Genomic DNA, 12,060 nt, shown 5'->3' with positions numbered 1-12,060 from the left:
TGCAGACTCGTGCTGCCTGGGCGAGACAGAACGGCCCCGAGTTGCCGCGGGTCGTCTCTACCTGTCCGCCTACACGACCTAGATTCCCTACAGGCGGGTGATATTATTATCTGTTGATGGTATTTCGCGGCCAGCGGAGCCGCATCCCCCGTACACGATTACGAAAGTCGCGTGTGAGAGTTTGACAGAATAACACCATCTTGAAAGGATACGTGGGCAAGATCTCGCATGGCAAATCCTATTCACGTGCTAACTGGGCCTCTGCAGAGTCCGGCCTGCAGCGGGTCCCGTATTAGCATCGACGTGTACTGACACGACCTCCACCGAGTGCAGAATTGACTCGGTCCTGCATGGCCAGCCAGGGGATGGGGAGTCTGACGGCGACCTAATACGCTCTCTGTCCGGCTGGCTCTGACGACACCGAGTCTTGCCGTATGCCTAGTCACGTCATACTGGCGCCGGCGGGGGAGGGAGAGAAATAAAGTAGGGAAGCAAAGCAGACCGTTGCATCCCATGCAGATAATCTTGGGTTCCCGTGCTGCCGTATCGATCCGTTTCGTGGGCTTGCTAGACTTTGCCAGTTGACCCGCGTTGACCTCCTGATTAGCGGGTTGGCCTGCACGCGTGATGTTACTACCCGAGGTAGCACGTATGCACCTACATAGTGGCACGGTGCGCCTACATCCCATATCCATAGCTGGGTTACCGATTTCAAGTTGGTTCCACGGCGTATTTATGTCTGTCGTTCAGATGTGTGTGGCTTTTGTTGGACTGAGTAGGGAGCGCAGAACAGATGATGGGGCGTGGAATGGGTTGTCCCCTTCTCTAGCTAGGTAGGTAGTCGATCAAAAACGGGGGGATGAGAGGTGTGCTTCGGCTGGTGCCGGGTGACGTAGGTGTGTATAGGAGCTGCCTGCCTACCTACCTACCTACTCCTACTTTAGGTACTTGTATGTATAGGTGCATACAGATAGCCCAGTACGCTTGCACTTGAGGCAGTGTTGGCTGTCTGTCTCATAGCCTCCTGGTATCGTAGGAGAAAACAGGCACTAGATGACAGCCTACCTAAACGTTCGGTATCTTACCTACCTCCTATGAGCATCCGTATCGACGGTATCTACTTGTCTTACCTCCTAGGAGGTACCCATTCTAGCTGCGTCCAACACTGGACTTAAAATAGCTTGTTACCACCTTGTTACCGCCTTATCGTCAAGCCCCGGCAGATACAGAGGAGGAGGTAGGTACCCTACCCAGGTAGGTAGGTACATGCGTGCATAGGTAGTGCCCTCGAGCCGACAGTTTGGAAATGTACTAGCCTGCAAGTCATGAGGTGTTATCTTAGGTGGTATTGGCCAATTTACCATCTTCGTCCCTATTTTCCTCATCTCCCTCCCCTTCACTTCTTCTTCTTCGGTCGAGTATATGCGGATTGCCAATTGCGTACATGCCAACTGCGCGCGGATTTCCAGCGTCATACCCGGCTACGGTGGTTGACAGCCGGCTGAGAAAGGGGGGGGTGGCTCATAGCAGAGATCCGTATCACCTGCAGGAATAGATTGTCAGTTACCAAAGTCTTCTGTACTCATATGTATCTCAGCTGAGCCGGTGCAAGTGGACCGACCGGCCAGCTGACTGTCCGGTTTTATGTTATTTTCTGGCCAGACTCTTTTTTTTTTTTTCTTCCCCCATTCCTCCCCCCTTCTCCCCAAGCTCCGACTGGCCGACCTCATGTTGGACCTACCCTCCAAAAAAAGCCTACCTACCTATGTCCTCGCCTGCCAACCAGGCCTACCGCCGTTTCCTCATAGCTTGAGCTTCCCCAAAGCTCTGATTTTCCCTCACTGCCCCGTTTCCCGACCCATCTTGAATTTCCCTCCCTCCCTCATAACAATGTGTCCTGCTCCGCCCTGCCTCCTATCCTGATTGCTAACCTGGGGGGTATGCATGAATAGAAGGCGGCCGACCATGAATGCTCAATGTCGCTTGGTCAATTCGATGATCTGACCGACCTAACAAGGACGATACCACAGAGCGACTCAGACGAACGCTTTACAATCCCGCGCAGCCGCCGCCGTTACCTATGTTCAGCCTTGACCGCCGTCATTCCAAGCTCGACTATGCCGTCCGAGTCGTCGAGACCCTCTCAATGAAGATTATATTGTTGCGATAGTCGTTTTCAGATCCTCTCTACTCCTCTCCCCAACACCTGTTCCGCGCGCATCGGTCGTCTCCCTGCCTCCGCTGCCTGCGAACCACGTGCCGTCTCCACGCCCACCTCCTTCTTGTTGGCCGACCTCCCTCCTACGTCCGCGTCACCCCAGTCTTAATATGGCTACTGTACGTCTATATGGCTACGCTTTTACCGTGTCCCGGCTCCGGAGCCGGGATGTGGCCCAGAGCATCGGCAGCTAACCCGAATGTATCCTAGAGCCCGGACAACATCAAGGCTAATAACGCCAATGGCAACGGCGCCGGCCAGCTCGTGGATTTCGTATCTCAGCCGGTGGCTGCCGCTTTTTGCGCCGGTGGCGTCGCCGGAGCTGTGTCGCGCACCGTCGTATCCCCCCTCGAGCGACTCAAGATCCTCTTCCAAGTACAGAGCGCCGGACATAATGAGTACAAATTATCTGTCGGCCAGGCGCTTGCCAAGATGTGGAGGGAAGAAGGCTGGAGAGGGTTTATGGCTGGCAACGGGACTAATTGCATTCGCATCGTTCCGTATTCGGCCGTGCAATTTGGCAGTTATAACCTCTATAAACGCGTACGTAGACCGCGTGAGCTGCTGAGGATCCTCCGTGCGATAGAATTCGACTCTTGTGGAACTCGGATGAGGCTCTGCTGCTTAGGCTGACACAGATCGCAGCACATTTTCGAGAAATACCCCGGCGCTCCTCTGAGCCCTCTCGAGCGGCTTGTCTGCGGCGGCATCGCGGGCATCACGTCAGTCATCTTCACGTATCCACTCGACATCGTGCGAACCCGGTTGTCCATCCAGTCAGCATCGTTCGCCGCGCTCGGCCATAAATCGCAAGACAAGCTCCCGGGTATGTGGTCTACGTTGGCCACGATGTACAAGCAGGAGGGCGGCTTGCTTGCCTTGTATCGTGGCATAATACCTACCGTTGCGGGAGTAGCCCCATATGTACGTCCGGAGTCCCGGTAGCGCCGCCGGGGAGTGCTGACGGTCTCGTAGGTCGGGTTGAACTTCATGACGTACGAATACGCCCGCAAGTATCTAACCCCCGAGGGTGACCAAAACCCCAACGCCGCACGCAAGTTGCTCGCCGGCGCCGTATCCGGCGCTGTCGCCCAGACTTGCACCTATCCCTTGTGAGTACATCCTTACTCGGCGCCGGCAACGGGGCCATCCGACTGACGTGCGCGCAGCGATGTTTTGCGGCGGAGGTTTCAGATCAATACCATGTCCGGCATGGGCTATCAGTACAAATCGATAGGGGACGCGGTCAGGGTGATAATAGCCCAAGAAGGTCTGCGAGGCATGTATAAGGGCCTCATCCCTAACCTCCTCAAGGTTGCACCTAGCATGGCTGCCAACTGGCTGAGCTTCGAGGTTACTCGGGACTTCCTGGTTGGTTTGAAGCAAGAACCGGTGACTCTGTAAGTGGGGGGAGAGCTGAATCGTGGTTGAATATCTTGGTGTCTCCTTTTTTTTTTCCCCCCTCCTTTCCTTCCCCAATCCCGCGACCTGGACGTAAATAATCCAGGTCATCCTCGACTACTTTTAGATCGTCGCCGTGCACGGGCCTCCTTGGCTGGATCGCTCGATGGGACATGAGATTAGAGAACACATTATACATGGGACGGGGAGTAGATAAACGGACATAGAGCACAAATATCCAAGTTCACTTGGCGGCACCAGTGGTACGACGACTGGACGGAATAGCCTAGACGCCTACGAAGGCATACATACTGTATACCCATTCTGCTGCGGGCTCGTTCTAAAAGGAGAGAAAGAGGGCGTCGAAGGGTTGGACTTGGGTTGAGAGATCAATCATCTCCCCTGTCAGAAACGCTGCCGGATGATGAGTACTTTGTATATAAGGAGTACGCGGGCAGTGAGGCGCGGTGAGGATGCCTACGGTTAGGACAGAGGAGGCGAGAGGAGAGGAGAGGAGGGGAGGCCCCAGAAATCAAATGAATTCGTCTCATTTATACGACAGCTACGCGGTATAATAGGATGTTTGGTTTACTTATACCTACATTGGCCTAGGAGCTGGTTCGTTTCCCTCCCACGGGCCTTGAATCGGCTGGATGGATCCGGGTCGGGAATGCGGCCCGGGTTATATGCAGATCAGGATACCCAGGAAGTTATCCGAGTCCCCGCAATTCTTTTTCACGGCCCGACTAAAAGTCCCCGTCCTCATAGTCACCAGAGGTACCGCAGAACCCTAACTGCCGTTGGTCACCGCCCACACAATTCCGCTGTGTCTTTTGGGGTTTCCGTCCCTCTTTCCAGTGCGCCTAAAAATTGCTTTCCCGTCTTCAGTTGCTACTAACCAACCAACAGCACAACAGCAAATTCTCCCCATCGACTCTCGATTTCTTTAGATCGCAAAGGGTCACCGTCAAGATGGGTATGTTCAATATTTATTTGGAGATCCCTATGCGAGTGGAAACCTGAAGGACGAGCTGCCGCGCGTTGTCGCTCGCGCTCTCTCCTCTCGTTCTCTGCGAGAAAAGGGACCTATCCGCGAGGATGTGCCCGACAGAGCATACTGGAACCAAAAAAGCTGACATGGCTTTTTTCCTCTGAAATAGGTATTGATCTCGACCGTCACCACGTGCGCAGCACCCACCGCAAGGCACCCAAGAGCGAAAATGTCTACCTGAAGCTCTTGGTGAAGCTGTACCGCTTCCTGGCTCGTAAGTGATCTCTCCTATCACCCCCCGACGCGAACTGTGTGAAGTACGGGCGTATCTTCACTGCGAGCGAACGGTGATGATGACTCGAATTCCTGTTGTCTAGGCCGAACGGACTCCAACTTTAACAAGGTCGTCCTCCGACGGCTCTTCACGTCCCGTATCAACCGGCCGCCCGTCTCGCTCTCCCGTATCAAGGGCCAAATTAGCAAGGGCCAGGAAGGCAAGATCGTCGTCATTGTCGGCACCGTTACCGACGATAACCGGCTGCTCGAGGTCCCGAAGGTCTCCGTCGCCGCTCTGCGATTCACCGCGACGGCCCGTGCTCGCATCCTCGCTGCCGGTGGTGAGGCATTAACCCTCGACCAGCTTGCTCTTCGTGCCCCGACAGGAGCCAACACTCTGCTGCTCCGCGGCCCCAAGAACGCCCGCGAGGCATTCAAGCACTTCGGCTTCGGCCCGCACAAGCACAAGGTACGCCGGCTGTGGTCCGCTTCTAACTTGCCAGGGCGCGGCACGCTGACAATTGATAGAAACCCTACGTCGAGTCCAAGGGCCGCAAGTTCGAGCGGGCCCGTGGTCGCAGGCGGTCCAGAGGTTTCAAGGTCTAAGGAAAGCTTGGGTTGGGTTGGGTCTGGCGTCGTGTCTCTTCCGATATGCCACAATGCAGAGCAAAAAGGGAGTAACGCCGCCTTCCGAATGGTTTATGCATGGTTTGGCGTGGCTAGGGTCGCAAAATCAATTACGCGGAATGAAATGCATTCAAGATTTCTTCTGATGTTCATGACTTCTGAGGCCTCGAGGTTTCGGGCCCCCGTAACCGACCACCTCCAGCGGTATGTGTATCGTTTGGGCTAAACCACGACTTGCCGCTATTCCTAGCAGAAGCCGGAGAACTCCTAACTAGTGGCATTCCGGGTAGGTATATGCCAACGTGCAGTTAATTACTCAACCAGTATCGCTGTTTACCTCGGCCGCTACCTCGGCGATAGTGTCGACCCAAAAATATGCAAGCAGGAAAAACGACCTCCGTGTAGACTTGAGAGGAAAGAGAACAGTCACCTGACTCCGTGTCAAAGGCGCGATTTGAGACTAAGGTTACCAGCGTTACCGCATGCAACCGGTTTGGCTTAGGATGTTACCAACGCACCTCGGTGGGGGCTACACCTAGGTATCTACCTAAATTTCGGCATAACTTTCCAGCTCTCTCCATCCCCGTATATTGCCTTCGCCCGCACCGCCGTCCGCCTCAACCAGTAGGGCAGTTAGGTTAAGCGTGCGGCATCCTTTCTTCAACCTCATATCTCCCTCCTCACGTTGTTTACTCCTCCTGTCTAAAATCTCATTGTATTAAAAAAATGTGTGGACGTTATTCATTGGCCCTGGTAGGTTGCAACCACTGCCATACCTCGTCAATAGGTAGAGACACTGACCGCCATCACCATCAGAGACCGGCACAAATTCGTCAGATGTTGCAAGACGACGACATGTCGGTAGACGAGACGCCAGACGACGAAGGCGACGAGACACCTAGGCAGAGTTACAACTTTGCTCCTAGCTACCACGGCATCGTCTACCGTGCCGACGTACCGGACTGGGGAGCCGGCCCTCGAAGGCATCACGAAAACGCCACGCCCGATAAAGTCGCGGCCGAAGAGCATGCGGAATGGGAGGCCGCGGGCGACGCGTCCTCGGCGCACCCCGTCAGCTATAAGCTGCAGAGCATGAAATGGGGCCTGGTCCCCTTCTGGACCAAGCGGAGTCCGGATCGCGGTTCGACGATGAAGACCATCAATTGCCGGGACGACTCGCTCGCGCAGGGCGGGGGCATGTGGAGCACGATGAAGGCTCGGAAGCGATGCATCGTCGTCGCTCAGGGCTTCTACGAATGGCTGAACAAGGGCGGGGGCCGAGAGAAGATCCCGCACTACGTCAAGCGCAAGGACGGCAAGTTGATGTGCTTCGCCGGGCTATGGGACGTGGTGCAGTACGAGGGTAAGCGTTCTCACGGGCATCCCTCGGATCGGAGGAGACGAAGGGAGCGGGCGCTGACAAACCGCAGACGGCGGGCAGAAGCTTTACACGTATACGATCATCACAACGAGCTCGAACAAGCAGCTCAGCTTCCTGCACGACCGTATGCCGGTCATCCTAGACAACGGATCTGAGGCCATGCGCACCTGGCTTGATCCCGCGCGCTACGAGTGGTCGAAGGAGCTGCAGGCCTTGCTCAAGCCCTTCGACGGCGAGCTCGACGTGTACCGCGTCAGCAAGGACGTCGGCAAGGTCGGCAACGACTCGCCCACCTTCGTCGTCCCGATCGACAGCAAGGAGAACAAGGCCAGCATCGCGAACTTCTTCGCAAGCAAGGCGGATTCGCAGCTGAAGCCGCAAGTAGAGGTCAAGAAGGAGGAGGAAGAGAAAGAAAGCCTGGCCGCTACCACTGGGGACGCAGCGTGTGCGGAGGAAAGAATGGATGAGGAAGCAGAGGGAAAGGAGGCATCGACGGGTATCAAGAGAGAAGCCGAGGGCGAACCTGCACACGGGGCGGCCCCGAGCCCGAAGAAGGTGGCTACGACGACGCCGACGAAGTCCACCCCGTCGCCGCGGAAAGGGTCTGGGCGGAAGATCGGCACTGCGGCAACGGTAAATAACACTAACAAGGCCAAGAAGAGCCCGAGCAAGACAAAGCAGGTGGCCGACTCGCAGAAGATCACAAGCTTCTTCGGGAAGAAGTCGTGAAGGGGACAGACGCGCTACTATGGAACGCAAGGATATCGAGGCAGGGAGGCAGGTTCGCCCCTCTTGAGGCTGTACACTTGGCAGGATATCGAGACGGAAAAACCAGTCGTTTTCGCAAGTGCAAGGCAAGATCAATTGATATTTTCGGGGACGAGGGGGGAATATTAACCCCCAACGCAACTACATACACGCACACATACATACAACTCTGAGCCTCGTCGTGATAGGTGGTTATGCACCTTACATAATGCGATAATATCCATGCAAGGCGCTCTCCCCGGCGTCGCTCAGTAAGCTCCACCCCCCGGCCTCCCCTTTCCCGCGCGAGTCGCGTCCATCCTAGCCCTCGAGGACGGGTGTGCTGCGGATTCGAAGGGGAATGGAAGGGCAGGGAGCATCGGGCGCGGACAACGCCGCCTAGCAGGTGAAGACGGCGGGGCCGGGGACCGTGTACTGGTGGAAGTTGTTGTATATGTTGGCGGTGTCTGTTTCGGGCAGGCGGATGTCAGCTCCTCTCGCTGCCCGGACGTGCTCGGGTGTGAGAAGGGGAAGGGAGGGGGGGGGAGGCGATACGGTTTTTTTTCTTTTCTTTTTTGTGGTTCCCCGAGGAGAGGGCAGCGGAGAAAGAAAGAAAGAAAGGGAGGAGGAGGAGGAGGAGGAACTCACAGCCGGGGTCGGTGGCCTTGAAGGCGCCGGGGATGCGGACGGTGGGGGACGGCGAGGCGCTGCCGCCGCCCGACACCCGGACCTGGCCGCAGCCGACGTAGAACTGCGGCATGCCGCCCGGGTTGTGGATCGCGAGCGACTGGATCCGCAGCAGGTACTCGCCGCTCGGGATGCACCTGGGGATCGTGTAGGAGTACGTGTCTGGACGGGGTGGCCCCCCCCCCCCCGGTCGGTCAGCAAACGAAGCTAGCTCTCGCTCTCTTATCTTCTCTCTCTCTCTCTCCTTGTTGGGAGTCGCACGACCACCGTAAATATGGGAAGGGGGGGTGGGGGTGGTTAGGGGCTGGTGTGTCATTTACCCTTCATGTTCCAGCTGGCCTGGCCGCCGCTGAAGGTCGGGCCCCAGTCGTAGATCTTGAACCACTCGCCGCCGCCGTCGTACGCGGCGGCCGTGCTCGGCGCCTTGGACATGTACAGGGAGATGGGGCCCTGGTGGTAGACGGCGGTGTCGAGGGAGAAGGTGAACGGGTCGCCCGCGCTGAGCTCGAGCGTGCCGGTGCTGCCGCCCGCGGCGCCGCCGACGTTGCAGCGGAGGTCGTTGGAGGCTAGGTCTGCAGACGGGCGAGGTTGGCGGGTTAGCCGGCGGACAAACCAAGAGGGAGGGGGTTCGCGAACCGGTCACGGGGGAGTTGTAGTTGGTGTTCCGCCGGACGTACTGGTACGCCTGGCCCTTGGCCGTGCCCTTGGCCAGCGACTGGAAGATGTAGTGGGCCGAGACGCCCTGCGCGGCCAGCGCCGCGGACGCGACGAGCGCGACGACGTTCTTCATCGTGGACCTGGGTAGGTAGGTGTCCGGAGGAGTCGAATTCTCAGGCGATACTATCGCTACGCGCGCGAATGTCCCGACGACGGTGCGAGTATGGCGGAGGTCGAGGACCAGCGGGCTCTTCCCGCTGCGTAGGGACTCGTAGGCCGTCTTTAAGAACGAAATGCGCGCCACTTCTCCGCTCCCCGGCACTTCTCGCGTCCTCTCTCGCTGGTTGCCGTGGACGTCGAACACTCCCCCCCCCCTGCTCCCCCTCCCCCAGGTCCCTCTACCTAGGTATATGAAGCGGGCCGCGGCTCCATCCCCAGGGCGGGGAGAATGGGAAAATATCCCAGCACCAGCGGGGCAGTCGAAGTGGAAAGGGAGGGTGGGGGGGGGAGCGCGGCGAGGCGGCCGTCGTAGCAGAGCTCGTTAAGAATATAGATTAAAGAGTCTATTATCTAGGCAGATCCGGCCAACGTGGTTGGCTGTCGCAGCTCGTCCCGGCGCCTGTTGCGGCGCCGAGCACTTTTTACGTCCCGAATAGGAATACAGATGGAGGTTATATACCTAGGTGTCACGCGCGCAATACGCTTACCTACCACGCGCGAGGGACGGCTCGGCACTGGCACGCCCGGAGCAACGGGTAGGGGGAGGGATCTGGCCAGGTAGCCAAGATCGCTCGCAGCGGCAGCTCCCCCCCCGGAGAGCGAAGAGCGGACCGTCCTCGCTTTCCTCGCCAGCATCGTGCTCGGACGCCATTCGGCTTCAGCAATACGTGCGCGCGCTACCCGCTCCACGCCCGCCCAGGCTAACGCAATAGTTATCCCCAAACGCGCGAATCTCCGAGCTTTCTCCCTTCCTGGCGACGCTGACCTCGTCGGTGTCTGCCTTGCTGGCTACGGCGCTCAGACGGGTGTGAAGGAGATGTGGCATCGCACCCGCGGGCGCTGAGTATGGCGTCAGCCGTTGCGGATAGTCGGCCATGCTATGGTGCTGGCTTGGTTCTAGAGTCTGGAGGGGGTGTGCTAGCCGCAGGGCTCTTACACTGGCGGCTTCGTCGAGAGAGGTACGTCTACCAGATCTCCCCGAACACGCCTGAATTCCTCTGGCGTACTTCGTTGACAGGACCTCTAGGTTCTCTTCCCGATCTACTTGCTCTACTGGCGAGATCGGCTGCGTCTGTGGCGGGCATCGGTTGCCGCTATATTCCACTCGGCCGATGATGATGAGGTTGCCGTGTGGCCGCGGCTCAGCTTCCGTGACGTTGACGATGGAAGAGCTATCCACGAATATCCGGCGGTAGGGGCGCCGCGGAGATAGGCCTGCTAGGCAGCGATGCTGTACTTATACTTGTTTACAGAGGCCAGCTCGTACTTCGAGGTGTGCCTCTCTGGCCGAGCATGTCTGATGATAGCGCTCAGCCGCCATATCTCTCCCAGACAAAAGCACGCAGACAAGGACAGTAGGGCGTACGGCATCGTCACGTAAGCCACGCGTTTACCAAATGTATTCTCGGGGTTTCGCAGCAGGAATTATCCCCGGGGTAGTTGGATTTACCCAGGCGTGTGGGTGGGATTTCGCGGGGAGGCCACTCCTATCAACTTGTGGGCGGATGAGGTGCTGAATATCAGTGCGGGATGCCGTGTCGGGATTCAGGCGGCAAGCCTCGATGATTTTCGCTGAGCGCGAGGCACGACCCTCGCTGATTCCGTCGTTCGTCGGCCCTGGTAACCGCCACGGGTCTGGGGAGTTAAAGCGATAAGGCGGGATGGGATGGGATGGCTTCGCTGCTTGCGCATGATACGACGAGGGGAGGCCGACGTTTGAAGTAGAGGTAGCACGAATATAGGCTGAGAGGCGGCAAATGGCACGCGAGATAATGGCCGACGACGAACCGGGAAAGTGTCTCGCTGACGGTAACATTTATCCAGATTTGCATCCAATTAACCCCATATGCTTCTAGGTGCGGACCGCCGGTGCAGCAGCCCCTGCAAAAGCCGCGGTGGGAAAGGGAGATAAGCAGCGAGCGAAATCTAGGTACTCCAGCGGGTTGTCGAGAAGGTGGACTAATACGTGACAGCACGCACCTAATGTCGAAGTTGATGATGGATCACGTCGCACATGAGATAAAATGTCCGCATGCGCGAAGAACCCGGGCATTTCAGCAGGACCCTGGGGCACGACGGTGCTGCGTCGGAGCAAATGGACATGCTACCTTGGCCTCCCGGGACTGCTGCTACGTAGTTCGTAGTAAGTGAGACCGAGGGTCACCCGTGAGGGTATACTCAAGTGTCCCACCCGTATTCTAACAGCGTGGGGGAAAAGGGGGAGGGGGGCGAGTCCTCGTTAAGAAGGCCTTGGCCGCGCTGGAACGACGGGCCTGAAAAAAGGGGTCTCTATTCGTTTGTGGGGAAGCGAGCTGGGGTTACTTGACGGGTTAATCTCACGAGATAAGTGAGATGTGAGGTATTACTCCGAAGCGTCGCCAAGACGGTACTCAGAACGTAGGTATGCGCCTCCGAAGCACGGAGGCCGAGAGATGTTGTTCTTGGAGACGGAAAAGGGGAGCGGGGGAGGGGGGTGAGGTGGGAAGATACAGAGAGCGAGAGGGGGAAAGGAGAGGGAGAGTAACAAAACTAGTAAGAAGAAGCTGAAAAGGGATAAAGGAAGAAAAGGAAAATAAAGTGCAGAGGGCCAATAAGTCGATAAATAAATAACAATAACTGCTCCTGACAATTCCGCGTCCTGCTATTGGGTCACGGCATCGAGTTCCAGTGGTTCGTTCATTTGGTCCCTGGCAGCACGAGAACCCCCGGCCTCGTCGAGTGGCCGTCGATCGTCCATGGCCCGCTCACATATCCGACTTGGCCTGCCCGACGTTTCCATATGACACTATCAACACCACCATGTCCAGCCTCTCCCGGTCCAGCCAGGCCCAGCCAGGCCCAGTTAGCTTGGGCTCT

General features: G+C 57.3%; 3 protein-coding genes across 3 annotated transcripts; 2 read left to right on the top strand and 1 right to left on the bottom strand.

Annotated features, from left to right (window-relative positions):
* The first annotated feature begins 1,585 nt into the window (after nucleotides 1-1,585).
* GGS23DRAFT_582687 (mitochondrial carrier) lies at nucleotides 1,586-4,205 on the top strand. Its single transcript, XM_051517242.1, has 5 exons — nucleotides 1,586-2,337; nucleotides 2,429-2,761; nucleotides 2,864-3,142; nucleotides 3,194-3,330; nucleotides 3,388-4,205. The coding sequence occupies exons 1-5, from the start codon at nucleotides 2,329-2,331 to the stop codon at nucleotides 3,620-3,622; spliced, it is 993 nt and encodes a 330-aa protein (XP_051368841.1). The 5' UTR covers nucleotides 1,586-2,328; the 3' UTR covers nucleotides 3,623-4,205.
* Nucleotides 4,206-6,239: 2,034 nt separating this feature from the next.
* Nucleotides 6,240-7,623, top strand: GGS23DRAFT_607106 (DUF159-domain-containing protein; the record flags this gene model as incomplete). Its single annotated transcript, XM_051519996.1, has 3 exons — nucleotides 6,240-6,266; nucleotides 6,330-6,876; nucleotides 6,944-7,623. The coding sequence occupies 3 exons, from the start codon at nucleotides 6,240-6,242 to the stop codon at nucleotides 7,621-7,623; spliced, it is 1,254 nt and encodes a 417-aa protein (XP_051368840.1).
* Nucleotides 7,624-8,040: 417 nt separating this feature from the next.
* On the bottom strand, nucleotides 8,041-9,118 carry GGS23DRAFT_607105 (glycoside hydrolase family 61 protein; the record flags this gene model as incomplete). The annotated part of the gene is made up of 4 exons (XM_051519995.1): nucleotides 8,041-8,108; nucleotides 8,290-8,490; nucleotides 8,649-8,900; nucleotides 8,965-9,118. The coding sequence occupies 4 exons, from the start codon at nucleotides 9,116-9,118 to the stop codon at nucleotides 8,041-8,043; spliced, it is 675 nt and encodes a 224-aa protein (XP_051368839.1).
* Between the last annotated feature and the right edge of the window lie 2,942 nt (nucleotides 9,119-12,060).

The sequence above is a fragment of the Durotheca rogersii genome, assembly GCF_024521655.1.
Source record: "Durotheca rogersii strain YMJ 92031201 chromosome Unknown GGS23scaffold_26, whole genome shotgun sequence".
Lineage (NCBI taxonomy): Eukaryota > Fungi > Ascomycota > Sordariomycetes > Xylariales > Xylariaceae > Durotheca > Durotheca rogersii.
The sequence above is the reverse complement of the archived record's forward strand: the minus strand, read 5'-3'. Positions and strand labels throughout refer to the sequence as shown.